Consider the following 27,263-nt stretch of genomic DNA (forward strand, 5'->3'; position numbering starts at 1 on the left):
CTTCACTTTGAATCTGCAATTTTATGTTACCGAAACAAAAAGTGAATTCTTAGAAGTTGCAGTAATTCAGGCACCAATATTTAATGAATTATTTAGAGCTGAGTTTGGCTGGAGTGATAGCACAGTGATAGGGCATTTGCGTTGCATGCAGCCAGCCTGGCCGAGCTGGGTTCGATTCCTCCGCCCCTCTCGGAGAGCCCAGCAAGCTACCGAGAGTATCTTGCCAGCATGGCAAAGCCTGGCAAGCTACCGGTGACATATTCGATATGCCAAACACAGTAACAACAAGTCTCAAAATGGAGACGTTACTGGGCCCACTCGAGCAAAATCGATGAACAACGCGAGGACAATGCAGTGCAGTGCTATTTAGAGCTGAGTGTTTCTTTCATGGAATTAACACACACTCATGCAGACTTTTCTTACACCTAAGTGCTAGATTCTTTTTCATGGGATTTTTCTTTTCTTTTCAACAATACAAAAAAGCCGCTTCAGCCAAAGAGGATGCAACGTACAAACACTGAAGAACAGGATATTTATGGACAGAGGTACTTGTAATGTTTGGGGTTATTACTCTCATCCGTTCAAGGAAGATGTGTACAAATAGCTAATATTTTAAACGCAAACTTTCAGTGCTAAAATGACCTTCCAATTCAATCAGTCAGCCTGTACATCTTACCACTAAAGACACAGACTTAACACAGTGTCTTTTGCAAAATATATGCTCAATAAATATTTATTAAATTTTGAACAACTATAGTAACAATAGGCAGAGACAGAACAAAATCCCATGTCTTTTGATATTTCACAGCCTATAAAATAGCTTGTCTTTAAAGAGCTGATATTAAAAAAAAGTGATTATTAACCACAGATATAACATCAAAAACAATCCATGGTTTGAAAAAATTATGTCATACATATATGTAAATAAAGTGAGTGAATGATTTTTGAAACATATTCAAGGGCAAAAGTGTGAGGAGATATTTAAGCAAATCAAAATGGGACAAAACTCCCTAAAACATCTATAGTGATTGCCTTTCTTGGTGAACAAGTTTTGGTGCTAAACATGCCAAAGATGGTTTCTATTGATGAACTAAAAGTCTTAATCTGTGTGAAGAAGTACCTGAATCTGGTTGTAGTAAAGATTGATAATAAACCTATGATTGTTATTAAATAGGACACTCAAAGAAGTGTCTAATATTCCCTTAGTTCTTGAGGCTTGATACCTATTGTTTCTTCACAAGAAGTAAAGTCATAGAAAAATAAAAATGGAAAAGCTTCCGGAATAATTCTTGAACTCAAGTTAACTAAGTGTTCTTATGAAGATGAGGTATAGAATAGGAACTACATCTGGGTTTTTGAAAACTGCATTGTTGGATTCCTTTTCTGGGAGGCAAAGAAATGAAAACAACTGTATTTCCAATTAACTGTCTGGGCCAAGTGGTAACTCTCTGCATATGCTCTTGAAACACTCTATCATTTTTGGTAAACTTCTCATAATCAAATGGTGCTGGCCAGAACATGACATGGAAAAAAATTCTGTGTAGACTACATTATAAAAGCATATCAAGCAAACCTACCTTCCTACTAAGGGCATACGAATCTGACAATGTATGTTCACAGATACACCAAGGCACAGCACACATTCTTCACTCAACTTTTAACTCAATGCAAGGTGGGAGGAAGAGACACAGGTAAACAGACTCAAACTTTCTAAAAGAAACAGTAATGTTGATTGGATTATTTAGCATTTGTTTAGTACTTGCTGAGTTGTTTTCTTTTTTTCTTTCTTTCTTTTTTATTTTTAGGAATTTAAGGCAGTTCACCTACTTTAAATACAAAATTATCCTGTAAAGAGTAGAGATAAATGATAAATTATAGTGTTTTCAATTAATTTTCAAATCCCAATATAAAAATAAATCAGTGCTTTTTAACAGTTCTAAAAAACATTTAAGTAAATTTTTCATGTTTGATTGAGGAAGAGAAATATATGTTCATATTTACTTAAATCTCGCTTTAAGTTACATTCGGAAACGAATACAGTCTAGTTCTGGTTGGTGGAAATTAGCAGTCGATTTGCTTGGTCTCTTTTGACTGTTAAAAAATCCCTTGAAATGAAATGCATTGGCAGTGCAAAACAAAAGTCCATAAAAATAAACTAATGATTGAATTAAGATTTCCAACAAATTCTCTGCCAGGTTATCTGCAAGCACAAGACTCTACTGTCATGTTAGGATATACTTTAAGAACCACATTCTTATTTTCATCAAAGAATAAGATACTGAGTGATGACATCTTTTCTGGAACACAGCAAGGCTCTGGAATTCCAGGAACGACCCCCACAGCTCTGACTATGCTCTGGATGGTGGCATGATTTGATGGCTTCAGAGACTAGAAAAAGAAATGGGAGAACACGTATATTAGGCGAACTGTTTTCTTTTAGAGAAAAGTGATACATTTATGCATCACTAATATGCATCCCTAAGGAATTCATTTCAATAATAAAGCACTGACATCATTACACATTCAGCACAATCTCTGGTACCACCATCACTTATATGGTGACCATTTGCCGTTTATTGAGTACGTGCTACATGCTAAACATGCTAGACACGTCTCTAACACTTACAAAGGAGTTGCCCCTCCTACATTGTATTAGTGAAGAAATATATTTTAAAAGCTTAAATGATTTGTCTGAAGTCAAACAGCTAAAAAAATGCTAGAATGAGGATCTGGCTTTGGTTAGCTCAGAAAGACCTAATTAAAAACAATTTAATCGCAGGGCTAGAGTGATAGTACAGCAGTGGGGGTACTTGACTTAGACATGGCCAACCTGAGTTCAGTCAATTCTGGGATCCCATTTGATGCCCTGAGCACAGTCAAGAGAGATTCCTGAGTGCAGAGCCAAGAAGTACCCCTGAGCATTTCCAGGTGTGGCCAAAATAATAAATAAATTAAAAAATAACTTAATGCCCAAACAAGGGTTTAACATATTCTAAAGTAATCTTGATCTCCATTATAGAATATTTAAACTGCAGCCAAAAACGTTTGTTCTCAATTCTAACATGTACTTAACACAAATAAAGCATTGACATCTCAATAGTAATATTTGTATTTGGTTGTTAAAACACAGCTAAGTGTGCCAATGACCATTGATTTACTGAATAACTGTTACCAGGAAAAACTGGTTGGTAATTACTCCACTCTGCCCTTAGGTCTCCTCGGAAGTAAGTAGTAGCTACGGTTAGGAGGGCTACAGAATTGGCCACTGGGGGTCACTGTTACTCTGTGTTGAGACTCAAATCCATTAGAATTGCAAGTGTTCAAAGAGTGGGCCAGGTCCTTTGGGAAAAATCTAGGCGGTCTAAGGTTATCCCATGAATATCAGAAGTCTGACCCAAGGAGCCTGAGTAAAATCTGTTGCTAGAAAATGCCAAATGGGACCATTAACGTCCAGGCGAAACATGTGGTTTTGTTTAGATGGAATGCCACACAGCTCAACTCTCCCTGACAGTCAGTTTTCCAAGCCCAGAATGTTTAGGGATTGCCAGAATGGTTAAGAAACTGTTTTGAGAGATGCCATACTTTTCATCATTTTCCCCCAAAGTCTCTTTTAGGCAGGTGAAACCAGTTTTGTTTTAAACACATTCAGAAACAGAAATTTGGTATCTTGCCAGAGGTCACATGTCATTTCAGTAGTGGGATTTCAGCCAAAGCTCTGGCTTTTTAATTTCAGGATACAGAACCATGTTGCTCATGGCTCTGAAACACCTCTGCCCCGGTGAATAGGTACTTTAATTTCTTACTTCTAAACACTTAGTATGGGGAACTGGAAGAAGTTAAAGGAAGAAGGGCACACACCAAGCTAAAAGAGAAGTAAATAATAAAGAAAGCTGGCATACTGTTAAAAAATATAATGCCTTTCTTTGGCAGAGAAGACAAACAGTTGGATTTGTCTCATACTATCTTTCAATTTTAATGACAAAAAGTAAAATAAATTAGACCTCAACTTTTTTGTAAAGGGCTATAAAATTCTTAAAAGTCAACTTAATAGACTGCCTTTTAAAAAAGTTCATTGTCTAGGAATTGTAAGTATTTGTTTAAAAAAATATTAACTTTCAACTAATTAGCTTTCAAACTAGGCATTTTCCCCCTGAAAAAGAGAAATCAATATATTTTCTATTTTACATGCACCATGCAAAATTAACAAAACATAGGCAATTGACCCAAGTTGGATTCTATATTAAACAGTAAAGACTAATAGCCATAATGTTACTTTGTTAGTACTTTCTAATGAAAATCTACTTTCTTTATTGATTTCAAGTTGTTCTTAAGACTCAAAGAGCTTTTGAAACCCCAAACGATTTTTTTAAACCACAGACTTCTCCACATTATTTTATTGATTATTTTAATGATTCCTATAGCATTTACGTTTCCTAGGAAGTAGAGTTACTGAAGAAGATGAGTTCTTCATTCTTAAATTCCCTGCACAACTATTTCTTAGTGCCTGAGCACCGCAAGTTTTAGATACCTAAACTTATTTGTGCCCCCCACACATACCCTTTCAAGAAAAAAACTACACAGCAACCCCCTGGAAATCTACCTCCTTTAAATGAACAGAGAACATTCTGTAATTATACCAGAGGTTCCCATGGATGGTTTCAGCACCTAGGGTCTGGGAGGTGGTATTACTGACTTTGGGAAATTGCTGTAAAAACTGAGCAAATGCACCGAATAGACCCATTTGAAAGACGAGTGGCATACCCTCCATTTTCCCTCTTTCTGAAGAAAATAATTCCCATCAACAAAAACAAAAGGTTCTGTGCAAATGACCCAGCATAGATATGGAAAATATTCAAGGGTGTTCCCTAGGAAAATTCCTGACTTTTTGGAAAGGGCTGTAACTCACAAGTGATAGCTTCACGATCGAGGGCAGTTCCTGATGGACTGCTGGGATCAGGCGCAAGGCCTGGTGCCTCTTATCAAGAACCTCTCGGCCCTCCGGGAAGCTTCTCCCTTCTTTCCTCACTATGGAATCCTCTGATCAAGCTGACATTACCAGGAATAATTATGTCATGCAGCAAAGATTCATGCAGTAATTTGCTAGTTTGAAGCATATTCTCGGTCCGTGATTTTTGTTTTCGACTTCAAATCATGTTTCTTAAGACAAGCTGTCTTATAGCTGAGAATGCTAAGTGAACAACAAAAGCTATTTCCCTCACCAGTCCCTCTTTTATGGAACTTGAAACATTCCTTTTATATTAGTTTAGGGACTCTTTGGAGTAGGAACCGCAGTGCAGCAAGATTTATGAATTTTATCATTCACCTTCGGGAACCAGAAGACTCGGAGAGATAGGAGATGGAACATGGAGGCTGTACCATCTTAAAGTAACGAAATGTGAATTTCTTCTTTCTGTGGGACACTTGGTTCAGTGTTTAGATTCTTCGGTGCCTAATTCGGTGTCTTTGCTATTCATAGTGTTTGCACCATTCCATGCAAAAATAACTTCATTCCTCTAATCCGTGTTGGGTCTCTTGGATCTGTGTCAGCAACAACGGCTCAGTCCTTTTCACTTGAAATCTCTGGTTTCCATATTTGCTGGGGTGGTGAGGCGAGGCAAATGCATATGACTTGGCTTTCGCTAGACGGGTATTTTTTTTTCACTTCATGGCAGAATTCCAAAGATCTCTCTCTCCCTGGGACAGCAGATTGGGTTGAGAGGCTAGAAATCAGAAAAACCCCAACCTCTGTGCCTGTGAATGAAATCTGCAGTGGTCAGACGTGCACCTGCCAAGCTGCAGACGATGTCCTCAAGTTGAATTTGATTACAAACGCATTAGCAGGGGAGAGTATGTCATGAGCTCAGAGCTTTCATTCCTGACCTGGGCCATGGGGCTTTGCTCCGTTCTCTTCTCCAGTCCAGCCCACATGGGTGTGATAGCCCAGAAACTATCTAATTGGAATCAGTGAAAGGGCAAAGCTTGGAATTTGGGAAAGGCAGAGCACAGCTGTTCTAAATTACAGAACAGGTTGTCAACTTTTGCAGACCGAAGCGCTCTACCATAGTGAGCAGGCTTCGCGGAGGAGGCCAGCAGGAAGGTGGGCCAATAGGAGAATGCGTCTGGGAGAACTTCACTTCGGGGCAAAATGTATATCTAAAGTTTGAAAGTTCTTTGGCACCTCAACTCTTCCACATGTGTTTGTACTGATCTGGTCAGAGATCTTATTTTGCTCTGTTGCTCAGACTATATTTTTATGGAAAGAGTTCACTCTGGTTACCATGTTGGGGGGGGGGGTGGATAACAGTGATGCTTATTCCCTACCTGTCTGGTAGCAGTTTCATACTGTTTCCCCTTCTCCATCCTTTTCGCCACTGGACCACTTGAGAGTCACAAGCTAGAAGGTTTAAAGGGAAGCACTCGAAGACTTTAAAAGTTTAGCAGATCCACACAAGGTGATGAGAGACGGAGAACTCCGGGTAACAGCCAAACTTCCACTCTCAACTTGGCAGAAGGAAATCTCCAGCTCACAGAGAAACCGCCACAGTTCTCCCTGCTATGTCTCCCTGGAGTTCTGATGCCATTCCAAGTTTTGACAAATATTATGATGAGTTCAGTGGCTGCAGCTGATGCTCTTCTATGGTATTGCTCTCCAAAGAAACATAACTGGAAGGGCTTATGGGCCATTGAATCCACAGAGAGAATTCTATTTTGGACTTTGTGATATTTCGAAGGGGACTAGAAGCATTTTCAAAACGTTTTCTTGTTGGACATCTTTAATTCTCTTGATCCCTTTCTTATGTGGGATTTATTCACCCATCCTCCATTTAATTTTCTATTCTCAGTCTCAACAATGGCCCTTAGGAATGACAAGAACAGACTGTTTTATGTACGGCCATGTTCAAGGTGTTTTTTTAATTCTGTTTCCCACTGTTTTTATTACGAAGATTTAAAAGAATACTTTACTACTATACTTATTACTAGATTGGGAAAACTAACACGGAGTTTGAGTACGTGACACCCAAAACCATTGTTGGTAAAAACAAGATCAAGATGAAAAGATTTGACTCTTCTTTTGCCACACAAGGCCATTTACGGGCCAGTGGTGGCATCAACATTTTGGAGGTTGTTAGTAGAATCTTATGTCCATCCCGCAGGACCTCTATATACTAATAAGATTCCCAATCAATTTGCCAGAAGATTAAGGTTAAGAAACCCAGCTGTAAGGCAAATGGGAACATTTAAGGGTTCTGTTGCACTATTATACTTCATAGGTTAGTGTCTGTTTTTCTAAAGTTATTCTACATGTGTTTCTAAGTGTATTTTATATATATCACCAAGAGCCATGATGAAATCTACTGAAGCAACAGTGATGTTTTAATCAATAACAGCTAAGTAGAGAAAGGAAGAGTAAATTGGGATAAGAGAGCAGGGTTGCAGGCTTGTGCTCCAGAGCATGAGTAAGATGCTTAGCAATTTGGTATCACTGCATTATTACAAATTCCTATGTCCTGGGATATGGAGGCGAGCGGTGGTGGGAGTGAAAGATCTCCTCAGGGTGACCAGAAGAAATTACAGTTTAGGAGAGTACGAGCAATTGTTTTAAATACTTAAAGACTCATTGAAATTGGTCCTTCAGGTTTCCTGGGTTCTGACATCTTGGTTGTGTTTTTAAGCTGGGTAAGTTCATTTCATTTCATTTCATCATCCTGTTATTCGTCGATTGCCTCGAGCAGGCCCCAGTAACGTCTCTTTCATCCTAGACCTGAGATTATATTCAAGGCTATATAGGAGAATGAGACCCATCATTGTTACTGGTATTTGGCATATTTGGTACGCCACGGGGAGTTTGCCAGACTCTGCCCTGTGGGCAGGCTACATTCTATAGCCTGCAAGTTTTGTCCAAAGTAGGAATGAGACAATAAGATGTCATAAAAAAAAAAAGTTCTATAAGATGTCGCGCAGCCACAAATGCGGCCGCGCGGTTCCGGGATCTGGATTTTATAGTCTCTGAGTCTTGGCCGCTGATGGGATTACACGGCGCCAGGGGGCCAGGTGGTGGGTGTGACCCTCGCCTACTGGAATTTAGAGGATCTGGGTGGAAGATTCTCGACTCCAATTCGAGTAGGCGTGGAGGTCTCGGCCCCGGAATCCGCGTGGCTTTGTCCCTCTGCCAGTACCTTCATGTGTGTGGAGAGTGGTCTCAGCATGGTGGTGGCTGGTCCTGGAGGTCTTTGGCTGCCGGAGCCCTGGTCGGGGCGGGGAGGAAAGCTCAACCCGCTCCCCTCCAAGGGGCTCCGGGAAGGAACACCCAGGCGCGGGGGCAGAAGACTGCACTGTTCTCATCCGGGATCTGGATTTTATAGTCTCTGAGTCTTGACCACCCTGAGGCAGAGGGACAAAGCCACGCGGGTTCCGGGGCCGAGACCTCCAAGCCTACTCGAATTGGAGTCGAGCATCTTCCACCCAGATCCTCCAAATTCCAGTAGGCGGGGGTCACACCCACCACCTGGCCCCCTGGCGCTGTGTAATCCCACCAGCGGCCAAGACTCAGAGACTATAAAATCCAGATCCCGGACGAGAACAGTGCAGTCTTCTGCCCCCGCGCCTGGGTGTTCCTTCCCGGAGCCCCTTGGAGGGGAGCGGGTTGAGCTTTCCTCCCCGCCCCGACCAGGGCTCCGGCAGCCAAAGACCTCCAGGACCAGCCACCACCATGCTGAGACCACTCTCCGCACACATGAAGGTACTGGGTAAGTTTGGTCTGACTAATAAAATGTCCTTCATAAATATGTAGACAAAATAATATTCCTTACAGATATTTAGAAAAAATCTACTGGACTAGAGAGGTAGCCCTGAGGGTCAAGCCTTATATGCTACTGACGCAGGTTCCATCCCTGGACCCTTTAGCTCCTTCAACAGTAAACTCTGAGCACAGAGACAGGAGTAATCCCTAATCACAGGTCTGTGTGCTTCTCCTCCTGAAAAAAAGGAACCATATTTAAAATAAAGTTGTTCATAAAATTATAAATGTATGTATTCTTTGCACTGTGTTTGGTTTATAAAATTTGGAATGTGGAAAAGTACTTGGAAAGAAAAAGGAAAATATGAAAAGTTTGTCTTATTGAGACATTCACACGTAAAAAAAAAAGGGATTTCCTTCAAATGCTAAGGTGTTCAGGCAATCTGGCCCTCCTTTGGCCTTACTGAGTGGGCCTTTTGCTTTATGCATGTCCAAATTACAATGATCACAGGATTAAAGCATGTTTGTTTTAATTATCTGGAAACAGAAGTTGGTCTTTTTTTGAGGCATAGGATTTTTTTACATATCATATAACAGCAAACGTTTATTATTTTTAAGTTTGGGAGAAGGAAAAGTTGTTTTTCTGTGAACGCTCTTTCTAGAGTGACTTTCTTTGTAAAAGATTCAAACTGTTACAAGATGAGAAGAAAAATGCAGCAGTAGCTTTAGCTGAAAGGCAGAGACCATCACTATATTTTACAACTCTAAATTCAAATAAAACAGTCACTTGGACTTTCCCTGCAGGATAGGGATGGGGACCCAGGAGCCTTTTGAAAACATGTTGTCAGGAGAAAGTGCAGTTCCTACTGATTCTGGAAGAGATACAGGGAAGCACTAAGTTGTTGAAGTGGAAAAGTTTCACGGAGCGGCTTTTATTTATTTATTTTTTGGTTCTTCCTTTTTGATGTTTATCAGAGAAGTAAATGAATTAAGCAGCTGCTGGATTCCATGAGGAAAATTTACCTGGCTCAACCTTCATCCTGAACCCTGTGGGAAAAATTCATTTCACAAGAAACCCTAGACATAGAAAAAAATGTTCTGCATCAAGGCATCAATCCAATTAGTCCCTCCCTGTGCTCCCCTGACATCCATTCATTCCTTAAATATTCCCTCAAAGATCAGCTTGGGGATTGCTTACTCTGGACAGGTGTAGAGTCACACAGGGCTCGCATAGCTGAATATGCACATTGTTTGGAAGCAATACAAGACAAACGTTATGCATACATTTTTGCTATATTATTTTAACAACCATTAAAGAGAAACCAAACATAGCCACAGTACTTACCATACTTTAGAAAGCAATAAATAAAGGTCCAGATGGGCTTTGTAAATGAAAACATATACTCAGTTGAGTCAACGGAAGTAGGAAATATGGGACAGAGAACATTGGTTACCTTAGGCATGGGGAACTGGCATGCTCCCGAGCAATAATAGGCATCAAAGGATTTGGGGGAGATAATCCAGTCACTCCAGCCAATATCTGCGAAGTCGACTTTCAGGTATCGCCTGGCACAATTCCGTGGTTCAATCCACTGCTTTCTCCTTGCCTTCTTCAGCGTCTGCTCATCAAATTGGAGGGTCTGGCCGTTCTGGTGGGGTCCCTTTCTCTGTTTCTTTTTGCTCTTACTCTTCTCAGGAGGCTGCGTCTGAAGCGTCTTGTAAGGTTTTCTTTCCTCCCAGGCGCCGTCCTCCTTATACTGATATTCTGCGCCGGGAAGCTCGTTGTTCTGCAGAGGCAGCAGGACCCCCGTAGAACGTTTCTTCCTCCGTTCAATAGAAAGGGCTGCCCTGATGTGGCTACCCATTTGGGGCATGGCTCCACTGGGGAAACTTCGGTGTCCTTGTAGGCTGGATACAACACTCTCTGGCTCAGAAATGGCAGCATCGTTGGCGTACACCAAGATATAAGGTTCAGGAGATGGTAGCATCTTCTTTGGCATCTGGTGTCCTTTTGAGGTAATGTTAAATCCTAGGAGGAACTCCTCATCTTCCTTGGCTTTCCTCAAAAGTTGAGTGATGTCTTTAGACAGCCAGGACACAAAGTCTCGGTGAGGCTTGGCTCTCTCTATTGAAAGATTACCGAGAAGTTGACTTTGGTTTCTGTTGGACTTGAGGATCCATGCAGAGATATCAATTTGGATGTGTTTCCTCAAACCGTGATGCGAACATCCTCGAGGCATGGGGCAAGTCTGGCTGATGTTTATAAGTTCCCCAACATAGAAGTACAGCGTGGCAGATAAAATGTTTTCAGACTTGGTTAGAGAAGTCAGGTTAAAAACATGAAGTCCCTTGATGTCAAGGGTTCCTAGAAAGGAAAGCAGGAGTGTAAATAAGAATAACAGGGCGCTTAGCTTACGTCATATACAAAAATCAACAACCTGGTGTATAAAGAAGATGTGCAAATATATATAAATTATATGTTATATTTAAATACACATTTGTATGCATTTAAATAAGAATGGGAATATTAGCTACAAGAAACAAAATCCTTCCTTTTTCTATAACATGGATGAAACTGGAGTTCAGTCCCTGGCATGTCACATGACTCCTGAGTGCAAGCAGAATTTATTCCTGAGGCAGAGGCAGAAGTAAGCCTTGAGCACTGCCAGTACCCCCAAGTCAAAAGGAAAACTATAGACAAATTAACAAAATTAATTGATGAAATATATAAATAATATTGTAATATTAAAAGCTTTTGTGCATCAAAGGATATTATTAGAACATCTGTCAAACCTACCAAGTGGAGAAAATATTCTCAATCTGATTAGTTACATTTATATAGAAAATAGACATAATTCTTACAAATCAATAACAGATAAGACAGACCTATAAAAAGTGAGCAAAGGAATCAAGTAAACATTTCTCCAAGAGGATATCCAAAGGGACAATAAGAAACTTGAAAATGATCAATGTAACTTAGTTATCTGAGGAATGTAAATAAGCTACAATGAGGTACACTGTCTAGAATAATTTAAAAAATACAAAATATATGTTAGCAAGGGATTGAAGAAATTGGAAACTCTTCACATTGTTACCTGGAATATAAAGTTAAACATGGTGACTCCACAATTTCAATGCTGGGTATCTAGTGAAATTGAGCTGATCAATAGAAATAATATTTACTCTCCTGTCATGAGAATTAAGTGAGCTATAAGTAAAACACTTCATAAAAGGTTAAGTAGTGTTTTTGAAACATAAATTATTATTATTATGAATGGGCTGGAGCGATAGCACAGCGGGTAGGGCGTTTGCCTTGCAAGCGGCCAACATGACTGACCCGAGTTCGATTCCTCTGCCCCTCTCGAAGAGCCTGGCAAGCTACCGAGAGTATCAAGCCCGCATGGCAAAGCCTGGCAAGCTCCCCGTGATGTATTCGATATGCCAAACACAGTAACAATTGTCACAGTGGAGACGTTACTGGGCCTGCTCGAGCAAATCGATGAACAACAGGAGGACAGTGACAGTGACAGTGATTATTATGAATGTAGATCAGTTCAAGTGTACAGTTCATAAAGGATTCAGTAAGTTTTCTTTAAATACAAGTCAATGTATCAATGATAAAATTGACCTTATTAAAGAGATTATATATTCTATTACCTGTCTCACAAAATTTAGGATGCAGGAAGAAAGTGAGTCACAAGGGGGTATCTCAAAATTTAGTAAAGCAGTTGAAAAAAAATGAGCTCTGGCTTCAAAGCATTATAAAAGTACTACCACTTTCGTGAAACTCATCTGACATTACAACATTCCATTACTTTGAATGGTTTCTTTTCAGCTTAAGAAAGTTATTGAAACTGCTCAATTATATTTCCAGTTCTTCACATCCAGAAATCAGAAAACAACCAAACAAGAGATTGGTTAGTAAGGACACATGTTGCTTCCTTCTCTTAAATCATCTAATAACTTCAGGATAAGACTGAGGTTTCATGGAAGAAACCCCAATTGTTAGACTCAGCCACCAGACCTTGGACCCTCTTTCGTGCACTTGTTTCATATACATATTTGTTTCAGAAACATACACGCAATCATGAAATTATGTTCTTGATCAAAAACATATTTCAGTAAAAAAACAAAACATTTTTATAAAGACGTGGAAACTGAAAATGAGTTCATTTAGTCCCCAAGCACAAGGGAAGTGCAATGGGAAACATATTTTACTCATTTTTTTTAACACTGTGTGAAGGAAAAGGAGGAAACTGCCATTTGTGCACATTTATATAATCCATGACACCAGGATAATATTTTACAGACCTTTATAACAAAGCCATGGCATCAGGGTTATTCAGACACTCTTGCCTTAATTCATACCAGTCACCATAAACATACACTTTTACCCAAACTTCGTGTAGCAGATGGACGATTAAATGGAAGGAACGAAGTCTCTGTGTTCTAAGAATGTGGTAATCAAATGGTTGCACAGATTTGTAAGGAAGAAATGAACTCCGAGGAATGTGGGTGCTAGTCTGAATGGGTAAACCAGTTATGCTTCTTCCTCCACCCCTTCTACTTCAACATGTTGTTTAAACATAGTTCCAGACACTCTGTGACCTGTGGCTCACCACCTGCTGTATCTGTTGTATATTTTCTCAAAAGTATTCCAGAATTTTCTATACTGCCCCATGGCTTTCATTTAAATTCAGTGCACTGTATTTGAAGTCAAAGCTCTATCGTTTTGGGGGCTGGAGCAATAGCACATAAGGCAGGGCATTTGCTTTGCATGTGGCCAACCCAGGTTCGAGTCCAGCATTTCGTATGATCCCCTGAGCACCGCCAGGAGCAATTCCTGAGTGAAGAACCAGGAGTAATCCCTAAGCATCGCTGGTGTGACCCAAAAAGCAAAAAAAATAAAGCCCTATAGCTTTGTCTCAGCTCCTCTGCTGCCAACTACGGTCCTAAGCAAAAGAACCTAAACCCTTTAAATATCAGTTTGTTCATTTGTCAAATAGATTTAGTAGTCTTTACTGCAGCACAGTTGGAAGATTATTTTAATGGATGCATGTCAAACCCATAATACACAGGAAAGATTTAGTGAATGGTCATTAACTAGAATGTACCTCCTGAAATGCTACTTAAGTTCAAATCTAAATCTACAATAAGTGTAAAATACGCCCCTCATTTTGAAAACTTTAAAATAATGTAAATATTATACTGTTATGTTTTGTACTTATTATAGATTGAAACGACCATAATGGATAAAATTAACATGATTAAAATTAATATTACCTGTTGCTTTCCCTATTTTTTTCTGTGTGGTCACTAAATTTTCTAAATTATATATGTGATTTATATTGTGGCTCAAATTAAATTTCTTTTGGACAGTGGTCTAGAATAACCACTACTGTTGTAGCTGTATAGTGCAAAAGGTGGGGGGGGGGAGAATCAAATGCAGTAAGAATTAGCATTTTTTCAAATATGAATGTCCAAGCAAAAACAGTAAATCAGACAAAAAATTTCTTTGGGGGTCAGACAATAGTACAGCAGATTGGGCCCTGGCTTTGCATATGGCCAACCTGGATTTGACCCCTAGTGTCCCATATGGACTAGGAATAATCCCCAGAGCAGAACCAGACTGCTGGGTGTGGCCCCAAAAGAAACAACAAAATTGTTTTTTTCTTTGGGGATGCAGCATTCTTTCCTTTATGAAGGACAGCTTAGATAAAGAAAATTTTGGTAACAAACATTTCCCTCCATCTGTAGCTAATTGTTTCAATCTGCAATCAAATCTAAGACCAACAAATGGCTCTAAGGTAGAATTAAATGGGTTGTTTAAAAGCAATTAAAAGCAACAATGCTTTAAGACAGTTAATGCATGCCTTTGGTTGTGCTATTTGAGTTTCACACATGCGCATCCACTATAAGGGGGGGGGGGGGGGGGACAGGAGCCCAAAGCAAGAGAATGAGCCCAAACCAAACAAACGCCTGATCTTAACCCAAATGAATTTCAGGGGCTGGGTCCTTGGCTATGCAAATGGCCACTACTGTCCACTCTAAAGGGGCAGAAGCTTCATAGGCAATAAGCAGGAAGCTAAGCCAAGATCATGCTCCTGCTGTCAAAGGTGTCTTTGGATGACAGAGGAAGGAGAAGCTAAGGAAGAGATAACCTTTGAGAGAGTTTTAAGACTGGGAAAAGGGGGGCCTGGAAGAAAGGATGGAAAGAACACATCGGATGCAATGATGCAGTTTGAAAACCTGTATAAACAATTTGGCTTATGTCGGAGGGGTAAAAATATCCTAAAGTAACTTAGCGAATTGCCAAGTTTCAAAGAGGGCGTGATCTGTTATTCACTTCCTCCTACCATAGTAATGATGGCTTTGCTGTTCCTAGCCAGGCTGAGGGATGTGCTGGCCCTGCCTCTTCTATGTTCTCCTTCCTTAACACTTGGGGCCGGGCCGAGGTGGGGGGGAGGAGAGGTTGGGAAAGCACAACTGGCTGAGCTCAAGGCTTACTCTAGGCTCTGTGCTCAGGGATCACTCCTGGCCTGGACTGAGGAAATATATGCAGTGCTGGGAACTGAACCTGGGCCTTCACCCTTGCATTACATCTTTGGTCCTCTCCATTCCATTTATTTTTTAATTTTTTACATTTTATTGAATCACCATGAGATAGTTACAAGCTTTCATGCTTGGGTTACAATCACACAATGATCGAACACCCACCCCTCCACCAGGACACATTCCCCACCACCAATATCCCCGGTATAACCCCCCTTTGCCATCCTCCCTCTGCCTCCATGGCAGACATGATTCCCCATAATCTCTCTCTACTTTGGGGCATTATGGTTTGCAATACAGACGCTGAGAGGTTATCGTGTTTGGTCCTTTATCTACTTTCTGCACACATCTCCCATCCTGACCGATTCCTCCGGCCATCTTCTTCTTAGTGATCCTTTCTGCATTTCAGCTGCCTTCTCCCCTTTGTTCATGAGTCAGGCTTCCAGCTAGGGAGCAATCTATCTGTCCTGTGTATCTACTATCCTTAGGTGTCAGCCTCATGTTATGTTGTTTTATATTCAACAAATGAGTGCAGTCCTTCCATTCCATTTTTTAAACCACAAGCTTCAAATTTCATTTTATTAAGTATCTTTAACTTTTTACGTGTCTGATTGAATGTCTTGGCCATCGAGACTCTTTAAATAAATCTCCTTTTAATTTCTATCCTATCGATACAAAACATCCAACAAATATAAAAAATATTTACAATATAAAAAATAATACTTGAATAGTAGTATGGTATAAGTCAGTATAAAGAGATAAATAAGATGAGATAAACATTCTCCTGCAAGTAGAATTATATGATAGTAGATATAAAGCTCTCAAATCTTTGTATATTTTATAGCAAGGAATATCACGATCACGATCACAACCATCCTGTTGTTCGTTGATTGCCTCGAGCAGGCCCCAGTAACGTCTCCTTCATCCTAGCCCTGAGATTTTTTTAAAAAGTGCCATATTCAAGGCTCTTTTAGGGTTAGGAGAATGAGACCCATCATTGTCACTGGTATTTGGCATATTGGGTATGCCGCAGGGAGTTTGCCAGACTCTGCCATGTGGGCAGGTTACATTTGGTAGCTTACCGGATTGTCCAAAGTAGGAATGAGATAATAAGATGTCTGGGAGCTGGGTTTTAAAATCTCTGAGTCTTGGCCGTTGATGGGATTACACGGCACCAGGGGGCCAGTTGGTGGGTGAGACCCCTGCCTACTGGAATTTGAGGATCTGGGTGGAGGCTGCTCAGCCCCGATCCGAGCAGGCTTGGAGATCTCAGCCCCGGGTCCCGCATGCCTTTGTTCCTCTGCTGGTACTTTCATGCGTATGGAGAGTGGTCTCAGCATGGTGGTGGCTGGTTCTGGATGTCTTCGGCTGCTGGAGCCCTGTCGGGGCGAGGAGGGAAACTCAACCTGCTCCCCTCCAAGGGGTCCTGGCGAGGACAGCCAGACGCGGGGGCAGGAGACTCTGCCCCTGCATCTGGAATATTAATTATTTTATTTTTTTGGTAATGTAATCTTTAAAATGATGATCTTGACCTACTCAAGAATTGGGGTTTATTGTAGGTTTCTCCCTACTCCCTCAGGACATATAATAAAGATGAATATAGATATCTATGTTCCAAATGTTAATGAAAAAGATTTTAAAGCTCAATTTTTATAATCTTCAGAAATATTCTAATGCTAATTTTAATTACTTAATCAGAAACCTTCATTAGACTTTCTAATCATTGGGAGCAAACAAATATTGGGTGAAAAGTGGATTTTATCAGGTTATAAAATAGCAGAGTTTAGACTTTCCATTATGTATCAGGAAATGTAAATGTATTAACCCATTTCTAGTGGGGCATTGAATACAGGGTGCTCTCATTTTAAATGTATGTATTTAAATTTGTATACTGATTTAAAAGAAAGCAACTAGGAAAGCAACCCAGCTGTTGAAGGGTTTGGTTACTCTTATATATTTCAGTTCAATGAAGAGAATATATGGACCAGGAAAAAAATATTCAAAAGGTTTATCAATGGCATGAGAATAGTTTACAGATATTCGGGTGACTGTAGAGTGACCACGTTTCTTCTTTCCCACTCATCAAGGTCAAATATGAGGTAAGTCTAATAATGAAAGTTGAACAGAGGCAAAATCCAGGCAAAATCCATAAGCAATGACTTTCTAAATATCTAGCCTGATAGCTAGAGTCTTCTGTGAGTGGACAGCGAGAGGCTATCTGGTCTTAATTCTACATTATTATATTAGGAGCTCTTCGTAGGAGCTCATCAAAGTGAACTCTTGTGAATCTCTTCCAAGGACTTGATTTCCACCTCTTTGCAAGGAAATGTTTCTGATGCCAAAATATCACTACCAATAGGTGGTGCTATTTTCTTACTATTCATTGGCACTAGCACAAGAAGAGATTTGATTGCCAGGAATGCATTTATTGGAGTTTATTTAGGATTTGTTATAATTCTACCAGAATCTTCTAGAGCCATATCATTGAGAATTGAAAAGGGGGTCAAGAAGTCAGGTAATTTTTCTGAACAAGCCATCCTACCTCTTAGGACCACACTTGCTGTAGCGTTTCCCTGGAGTACCTTCATCCTACCTTGTTCTCTGTGAGCCAAATCTGTGTTTTAAGGCAAAGCAGAGGCTCTGCCTCTTGATGAAAACTTGTGAACATCGCTCATTTGGTTGGAGCCCTCCCTCTCTTACCATTTCCATCATTTCACTGCTTCTACCTAAGACCATAAATTCCACAAAGACAAGCCCCTAGAGTAATTACTAGTCCCTTGCTTTAACTCAGATGTGGTAGAGGTAGGTAAATGCTTCTTTTATGAACAAATATGAAAGATCTCCATATCACTGTAAAAATGCAGTATACACACACACATCTCCAAAAATCCATTGCTAACTGGTGAAATCCTATGGCCTTTCACACACACACACACACACACACACACACACACACACACACACACATGCGCGCGTATAAGAAGGGTCACAGCACTTAACCAGTTCGTTAGCAATTGAGTTTTTGATTATTACACAAAGAAAGAAAATATGCTCCTGTTTTCACCGGAAAACAAAGCACCTGTATCTAGGAAACCAAGCACTAATCAAGGAACCCGCTTCTAAGAACCATCAGTCCAATCCAGCTCCTCTCAAGGAGATGCGAAGGGAGTGCTGAGGGAGCAGGAAGCAGAAGTTCACCTTCGTGCTGGCCCACACAGAACATTTTCAAAGGGAATTAGAACGCACAATGGAAAACTTTTTATGTAAAGTCTGATTTTAAAACAAATAGACCCAAAGAAATCTTGATGATTAGTTAAATCCCCAGGAAGCAGGGAAAACATTTTAGTCACACAGAAAATATGTAACTCAGAACAATCTCCACCCCCCCACCACCAACTTCTTTCTCCAAACAAATTATAGCCATTAGCCATTCCAAGGGTACTGAGGACAGGGCCATATACACTGGTAGTCACCGGCTAATTATTTGCTGCAGATTACTGAGTCAAAGCTGCAATTTTTCTGTGCCACCTTTAGCTTTCAGGCAAAGGCATAAATAGAACACAGTCATAGAATCCTGTTTTTCTTGCAGTCCCTGTCAAATGATTGAGTTTTATGGGATCTCAAAACAACCATTCTCTATGGGTCCAAAGTAAAACATGGCCAAAGATGATATAATGTATGTTTTTCTAGAATAGCAAAATGTTCATTAATCAGTTTATCTACTCCATAACCTCCACCCAGGGGCATTCCTAGACTGTGAGCTCTCGGAGGGCAAACCCATGGCCTATAAATCTTTGAACCCCTAACGCCTAGCACAGTCTGGAGTATTTATGTCCTGAAAAATATTTGTTAAATTTGTTGAATGAACAACTGTGTAAACTCACCAGATTCAAAAGTGTTTCCTACTTAACACCAAAGTGAAAAAAAATTCAAGTAGTTTCAAGTACTCAAAGTCAGCAAAAGTCCTTCTTGGCTCTAAGTACTATATGGCATTTCCTTCTAGTTTATCTAAAAATAACCACTATTAGAACAGTGGTACATAAAGTGGGATAGGATTTTCAGAATTCCCAACATATACATTGAAAATGCCTAGTGGGGAATTCCTTCATGGCGAATTTCTTTTTAAATGATACTTTGGCAAACAGCTTTTTAAAAAATATAGATATTTCCTTTTCCTATCTTGTCCCTTAAATACCAAATTAATCAGAACTTAAATATTACTGAATGTCATCTATGTGGCAAACTATTCCAAGTTCTCAGAATACAAGGGTAAAGATATGCTCTTTGGCCTCCAGAAAGTTGTTTTTTAGACATCACTCCCATTATCTTCCTTCTGACAACTAGCTGATTAAACTCAAAGTTCTGAAGCTGTGAAAGAAGGGAAAGAGGTCTTGATTTGTTTACTTTGAAACTGTCCTCAGTGCAAAAACAGAAAAACAGCGAGATGAAAAGTTTACCATGATATTCATGAAAGCATTTGTCCATGGAATGGACCACTGAAAGCTCTTAGTGCACCTAGATTAGCTTAATACACTCTAGATTTCAGACCCGAGACACATGAGCTTGGGCTGTGCCTCTTGAATATGGTCACAGTCACTGTCACATCACTGTTGCGACTTTTTAAAGCATAGATTTCTGGATTAGAGAAAAAGTACAGTGAGTAAGCTCTGCATGCACTTGACCTGGGTTTAGTTCCTGAATGTGGTCCTCATAGCACCAGCAGGAGTGATTCTTTAGCAGAACCATGAGTAAGCTCTGAGCACTACCAGGTATGACCCCATAATAGCAAAAGAGATTTGCATTCACATCGCCTATTAACCCCAGAAGCAGAAAACAGAAAAACTAGTCACATTCTCTTTTCATCCTGAAAACCTCACTCATAGAGTAGGAACCTACCAAAGCTGGTAATGTACTATGATCATCAGTTTGTTCACTTAGTGATGGTGTGATTAAATAAAACCAACACACGAATTTACTATGTTCTTTTACCAACACAAGATTAATCTTAGAGAAATGTAGATCACCAAAGAAGCCAAAGGACCACTGACATTTGGTTCTAAGATCAATAAAAGGACACTAGTCCTTTAAAAACATTGCCATCCCAGAAAATAGCTACATGAACTGGGTGCAGGATTTGCATGTTAAAGGCCTACATTCAATTCCCAACACTGCATGATACCCTGAGCGCTGAGACTAGGCTCCAAGCACTACCAGCCATGACCCCAAACCACCCCCAAAATATTATCCCTTAAAATGTGTTACTGCTTTGTGTACCAGTATGCTAAGACACAGGACCACTAACATGTTAATAGACCAGCAATTTCATGCATTTCCAAGTATATTCCATATATGAAGGCTCTTCAGTTACACTGTCATCATGACCAAAGTAGATACTATCTGTGTATAAGCATGTCATTTGATTAATACTATGTCAATATTTCCATTACAAAATTCTATTTCCACGGCCTCATAACATAATCATGAAAATTCATTTTGAATTTAAACTTGGCATAGGAAAGTTCAAGCTGAAATTTTCTGGTGCCAAACTTTTTTCACTATAACCACTAAGTTAAAGTTATTGTGATGCTAATTATTAGGATATACACAGTGAACAGTTGGGAAAATCATCAGAATTTGGAGAGAAAACTTCTGATGATGTAGCACAAACATCCTCAGTAGTCATTATCTATGCAGAGCTGATGGACAATTTTCACCAGGACTATTGATAAGAAATTTTTTATTTTTAATTACACCTTAAAAGCAACAAACAAATGGGGTATATACAAAGGATTTAATCAATGTTTTTACTTAATGGGTCTTTCAAGGTATTGCACTGTAGCACTGTCCATCGATTTGCTCGAGTGGGCACCAGTAACGTCTCCATTGTGAGACTTGTTGTTACTGTTTTTGACATATCAAATATGCCACGGGGAATTTGCCAGGCTCTGCTGTGCGGGCAAGATACTCTCAGTAGCTTGCCGGGCTCTCCGAGAGGGATGGAGGAATCGAACTCGGCTCCACTGCGTGCAAGGCAAATGCCTAACCCACTGAGCTATTGCTCCAGCCTTCAAGGTATTAATGGTGATAAAATAGCAACAAGGTAATACAGATTATCTTTCATGAATTTTGCCACAAATAAGGTAGCTTTTCTTTTTTTAAAAAATTATACTAGTTGTAAAATACTATCAATTTCCTGGACTATAGTGAAGGAAATTTTACAATGAAGTAAGAGAAATTTTAATGACAAAAAGACTCTTTTAAGATGTTAAAACAAAAAAATTGAAAGATGACAAACTGTAAACTGGACCCAAGTACAAAATATAACAATATAAGACAATGGCTGGAGCGATAGCACAGTGGGTAGGGCGTTTGCCTTACACGCGGCCAACATGGCCGACCCGAGTTCGATTCCTCCGCCCCTCTTGGAGAGCCCGGCAAGCTACCGAGAGTATTCGATATGCCAGACACAGTAACAACAAAGTCTCCAATGGAGACGTTACTGGGCCCGCTCGAGCAAATCGACGATCAACGGGAGGGCCTAAAAAAAAAAATTGTGAAATTGATACTAAATGGAAAATTAGAAATTGGGTTGCTCTCATACCATTTTTTCCTGTTGTTTTCCCTAAATTGGGAATGTTCTGAACCAGTGTTCCCCACATTAGATATCAAGAACCACAATGACCTGAAATCCTCTCTTGGGGAGAAAGGCACCACTCCTAAAGAAATTCCTTAGAAGTAAAAGGCCCTGAAAAGTGTCACAGCAAAGAAAGGGAGAATTTCCAAACATCCTCGCTCATGAAACCCAATTTTTATGCAGTGCCAGCTGACATCTTCCAAAGGCTCATTTGGATGAAATTTTCTCCTAAGAGTTGCATCTAATTTTTAAAGCAGTACATTTTTTGGGGTGATTTCAGTGTTTAAATGTCTAGGAAGTTCATTAGAGTGCCCATTGTTTTCTCCCATAAAAAGAAGAAATTGGGTTCATTTTCTTTGCAGTGGTAGCATGGAAGGCAAGTGTCTGACCACTGGGAGCTACATCTTGAGAGGACTTATTTTCGTAAAAGTCTTTCTGGAATGCAGAACTGCAAAATCCCCAAATTCGCAAACGCAGGTTTAATATAGTGTTACTATTTATTTTTTTAGAAAATCTGAAAGGAATCAATCAAGAACTGTTAAACTTCCATTGCATAGCTAAAACAGATGCAATTCTTGGAATTTATTTGATTTCTGGCTATATTTTTGATATACAAATATTGCCCGGTCAATCATGTACTTAAGAGAGTATTTCATTGACCTTCAGGGTCTCTGAGTCTGTGGGTCCATGTAAAACATTCAATTTAAGTTATTTTTGTATAATTCATTCTTTCTCCTTTCCATTAGTATTAATAGTCAAGAGTTCATGGAATTATGGGTTTTTAAATATCAGGGACTGTAAAGCTGTCTCGCCTACTACAGTAAAATCTTCAGTAAGAACAATCATATATTCAAAGTAATGCATAATTCAAAGTGGTACACATTCAGTTCGCCATGTTTAGAGGAACTATTGTCCTTCCTTCGAACAGAAACATCAGATGATAGGAGTATTCTTTAATTTCCATCCTAGTTTTAGGTGATAGGAATTTCATTGTAATTGTATTTTAATAATGCAATATCTATTTGCAATCAAACCCTTCCAAAAAAGGATGCTTTTTCCACTACCCTGTGGCTTTGACAAAAAATAGTATCATTAGATTCATTATTCAGCCTCAATTACATCTTTCCCAAAGGCTTGTATTTTAGTTTGCATTTGAGAAACAGGTGAAATGATAATTCTTCATTTTTGAAGATTTTTTTGGGTCACGGTAGGAAAGATTATTTTTTCATTGAAGGAAAATATTCAGCTAAGTCTGGATTTCCTCAAATTTTTCCTTTTGTCATGAACTCTGTGTGATTTGTTTTTAATAAGGCGACATGTATCCATTGTAATGCAATCTTTTTACAGTCATATATCATAAATTAAAATAATAATAGCATCCTAAGAAGATCACGTGTGCTTTAATAGTGTGTTCTGAAGAAGTTAAATTTATGATTAAGAAAAACAAGATTAAGTGACTATAGGAATGATGAGAAGTTAATAAACACAAAGTATGTATCATAGAGGATCAAGCCAGGAGAAAAACCTCACTTAATGAATGTATCCTTTCCCTGCATAGTAGCCAAAGACAAGTGAAACCAAGATGAAAATAAAAGCTGATTTCATATCCCTCTTGTCTTCTTTCAAGAGGCTGTGTTTTTACAAAGCTGAAATTCTCTGTCATCAATAATTTTGTAAATTGCCTTTTACAAAGGGAAAGATAAAGCCTATCTTTATGTAAACTCTCACACATCACAAAAAGACTTATGAGGAACTATGGTTTGGCACACCAACTGCATAACATTGGGGGGGGGGGGGAGAAAAGGGGTTAGCGGGAAAGTGTATTTAGGATGAATGCCATCCACCATCAAGTAAGGGTTTAAGTCGAAGGTAATCAGAGGGAGACCACAGCAGCTAAATTCCAACCAGAGATATTCTAGGTTTAGAACAATAAATAATTTTAATCAGGTATGTTGCAAGGAGCAAATTGCGTTCTAAGGCCCTAACTCAGCCTGAGTAAGACCTGGGAAAGTGTGTCTGCTCACCAGTCACCCCATCTATTAACACACCAGTTGACTGTGTGTTATAATCAGTAACATGGTTAGTACAAAGAAACCCATGAAACCCAGGCACTGTGGAAGAGAAAACGCTTCTGATTTATTAATGCAGACAGTCTCTTTCACCTATATCAGAACGTATGTCCTAAGGGGAAGGGTGTTATGGAAATGCTGACAAGGATAAAGGGGAGTGATGCACGTGAGAGCACTTAGTACCTTCCTTCCGGGAGCTGTGCCTTCGCAGAGCAGAAACTGCCTTCTAATCAGGTCTTCTAAGTGTGTTCGTAACTAAATACTCTTGGAAGAGTTCCAGTAAGAACCACCTCTGCAGGGGTCTTCAATGCAGTAACGTGACCTTAAGCTTCCACAAAAACCAATGTCTACGTTTGATGAATAAGTCATTAAGACCGTCTCTAGGATGTAAAAGGGATTACCTTTCTTATCAGAGCACACAGCCTGGTATACACGCTTTAAGCTGCAATTAATCATTTCAAGGGAACTATTGGCCTCTGTATCAGAGTTTATCATTTGATGATATGGAAGGACAAGAGGATGACAAGAGACACTCTGAAATGATCACGCATGGGATGAGCTGAAATCAAAATGTTTGTGGTGCCTGAGTTCTTCAAATCCCTACTCATCTCTCATTCATGGCCACTCAGCCCCACACCATCGGTAACTGCATCCATGAATGAGCAAACTCACATGATACTTGAAAATCCTGTGATTCAAACTGAAAATGAAACTTGTTAACACAAAAATACATTTCTTGGTTGCCTCGGCTACTCCTTACAGATATTAGCACAAACATTCAGTGATTTGAACCTGCCTGGCCCACCCAACTTTCCTCCCATTCCTGTTGCCTCTCTGGGTCTCAACATTGAGCTTCATCCTCAGAGTTGCATTAGAGTAACAATGTTTGCTGGTGTGTGAGGCTGGACAACCTCTTCCAAAGGCCAAATCACCTTGGATAAACTCAACACCTCTCTATTTTCTCAGCAGAGCCGTTTCTTTCCTTAAACAATATGTTCCTAGTTTGAAGAAGATGGTTGAGCTCAGACTCAGCTAAATTCCTCTGAGTTACAAAGCAGAATTCACATCTACTGTAAATGTGAACATGTGAGCTCTAGAATGTATTTACAGCGTGAACCAACAAACTTTCCTTGATGGAGTCTCTAATTTCCACCCCACCCCCAACTTTTTGTTCCCCAGGAGTTTTACATATGCAAGTTTCTGGAGAATACTTCCTAGTTATTCTGACAGAATGGACAGAGTCTGAGGCATGCCCCAGGACTGGAAGATTCTTGTCTATTGTCCAAGGATTCCCTGAAGACAGACCTTGCCTTACAGTCCACGCCTTATCAAGAACACAGTGAACAAAGAGCAGGGTGCATCCTCAAAGCTTAGAAACTGAGTTAGCGTCCAGGAAACTTTCCCTTAAGCTCTTAGCGCAAGAGAGGCAGGCTGTGAGCATAAGTTATTCGCTTCACCACAGGGGCCAGGAGAAACCGCCTTAAATCATGACTTGCAGTCCGCAGTGATCTGTGTGTTGAAACATGGACGAGCAGATTTTCATAGGCAAATGCCAAGAGGTGTTTACATGCAGGGCTGCACTCCATGCTTACCTCCTCCCTCCCCACACATCACCTCCTCTCTCCCTGCATGGTACCCTCTCCTCCCCCGTTTGCCCAGATGGGCTTTAAGGGATTGGAACAGCTGGCCTAATTTGTGTATTTGCCACCTAGGGACCACCAAGTAGTAGAAAGCATCCAATACAGTAACACAGTAGACGCGAGTTAAACTGAACTGCAAAGGGGGAAGATGTCAGTTCAGGTCTGACTTTTCTCCTGGGTGCCAGAGGCTTGGCCGAAAGATCGCATCTGGGTAAACATGGCTCAAGCCCAGTCCAAGGGAATTTCCGTGGACCGGTTTAAGAAACAGCAGCACCAAGGTACCCCGGAGATATTGGGGGAGTGTCCCCAGGGCCGGCAAGATCCCAGGGGCATTAAAGCAGACACCCAGTGCTTGGTGTTCATGCAGTTTCTGGAACCAACCTCCCTCCCCTGCTTCCAGCCCTTCTATGCACTTCTCTCGCACCCTTCTTCTTGGGAACTGGCCTTCCCGGGTGGACAAATGCATGCAAGTACCATCTCCTCGCAGCGCCACGGAGCGCGGGGCTGGTGTCCTGGTGGTTGTGTGCGCGCGCGTGTGCGTGTGTGCGCGCGTGTGTGAGTGCGTGCGTGTGTATGTCTATGTGCGAATGCACGCTTGGGTGCCTGAGTGTGTGCGTGTGCGTATGTGTGTCTGTGTGTGTGTGTGTAGGAGCGTGTGTGTGTCTGTGTGTGCATGCGTGCGTGTGTGTCTGTGTGTGTGAGCGTGTGCGTGCGTGCGACCGTGCGTGCGTGCGTGTGTGTGTGTGTGTGTGTGTGTGTGTGTGTGTGTGTGTGCATGCATGCATGTGTCCGGGGGATGGTGGGCTTCCCCGGGGAAAGCCTGGGCTGGGACCTGCGGAGCCCCGGGGTGCGCCTCACTCACCTGCCGCTGCAGCTCGGAAGCTGCGGACCGTGTTGCCTCGGCGTGGGGGCTGCGAACCCGGCGCGGCGACCCCCGGCGTCCGCGGCGCGCGGTAGCTGTCATAGAGCCTCAGCATGTGCTGGGACACCTGGTCATGCGCCAGGCTCAGGCACACGCAGCCCAGGCACAGGTAGAGCAGCGGGCGCGGCCGGGCCATGGCCGGGTCCCGGCGACGCTGGGGGGTCGGTGGCACGGGGACGGGGTCGCTCGGGGTCCCGGTCCGCCTGCAGGTGGGTTCTCTCCCGGCTGTGTGCCTGCCGGACTCCCGGAGCGTCGGTCCGCGCGCGCGCGCGCTACTCGCACGGGCCCCGGGAACTGCAGCCGCCGCGCCGCGCTCCCAACGAGCTTTGGATTTTGTATGTGTGTGTCGGTGTGTGCGTGTGTCTGTGCGTGCGTGCGTGCGTGTGTGAGTGTGTGTGTGTGTGTTTGTGTGCGTGCGGAGGGAAAGAGGGGGAGAGGGAGAAGGAGAGGGAGGGAGAGGGAGAGGGAGAGAATGAGAGAGGGAAGAGAGGGAAGGGAGGGAAAGGGAAAGAGGGAGGGAGGGAGAGAAGGAGGGAGGGAGAGAAGGAGGGAGGGAGGGGGGAGAGAGAGAGAGAGAGAGAGAGAGAGAGAGAGAGAGAGAGAGAGAGAGAGAGAGAGAGAGAGAGAGAGAGAGAGAGAGAGAAAGAGAGAGCCGGTTCTCTTGCCGGTCCGTGCAGTCGCAGCCAATCTCCTTCTCTGCCAGGTCCCT

General features: G+C 41.2%; 1 protein-coding gene across 1 annotated transcript; it reads right to left on the reverse strand.

The window, feature by feature from the left end:
- Positions 1-36: 36 nt before the first annotated feature.
- BMP3 (bone morphogenetic protein 3) lies at positions 37-26,696 on the reverse strand. Its single transcript, XM_056111324.1, has 3 exons — positions 26,495-26,696; positions 10,192-11,102; positions 37-2,388 (listed from the first exon to the last, which is right to left on the reverse strand). Exons 1-3 carry the CDS (start codon positions 26,688-26,690, stop codon positions 2,197-2,199), a joined length of 1,299 nt encoding a protein of 432 aa, XP_055967299.1. The 5' UTR covers positions 26,691-26,696; the 3' UTR covers positions 37-2,196.
- Between the last annotated feature and the right edge of the window lie 567 nt (positions 26,697-27,263).

This window comes from Sorex fumeus, unplaced genomic scaffold (genome assembly GCF_029834395.1).
Source record: "Sorex fumeus unplaced genomic scaffold, SorFum_2.1 ptg000013l, whole genome shotgun sequence".
Taxonomy (NCBI): domain Eukaryota; kingdom Metazoa; phylum Chordata; class Mammalia; order Eulipotyphla; family Soricidae; genus Sorex; species Sorex fumeus.

Bases quoted from the DNA above. Each gene is read 5' to 3' on its own strand.
- BMP3 (XM_056111324.1), bottom strand. From the start codon at position 26,690: ATGGCCCGGCCGCGCCCGCTGCTCTACCTGTGCCTGGGCTGCGTGTGC. The intron at 11,103-26,494 runs GTGAGTGAGGCG...TTTCCTTTCTAG, and splicing joins CTTCCGAGCTGCAGCGGCAG to GAACCCTTGACATCAAGGGA. The intron at 2,389-10,191 runs GTAACCAATGTT...TTCTTTTTCTAG, and splicing joins GCCAGTTCCCCATGCCTAAG to TCTCTGAAGCCATCAAATCA.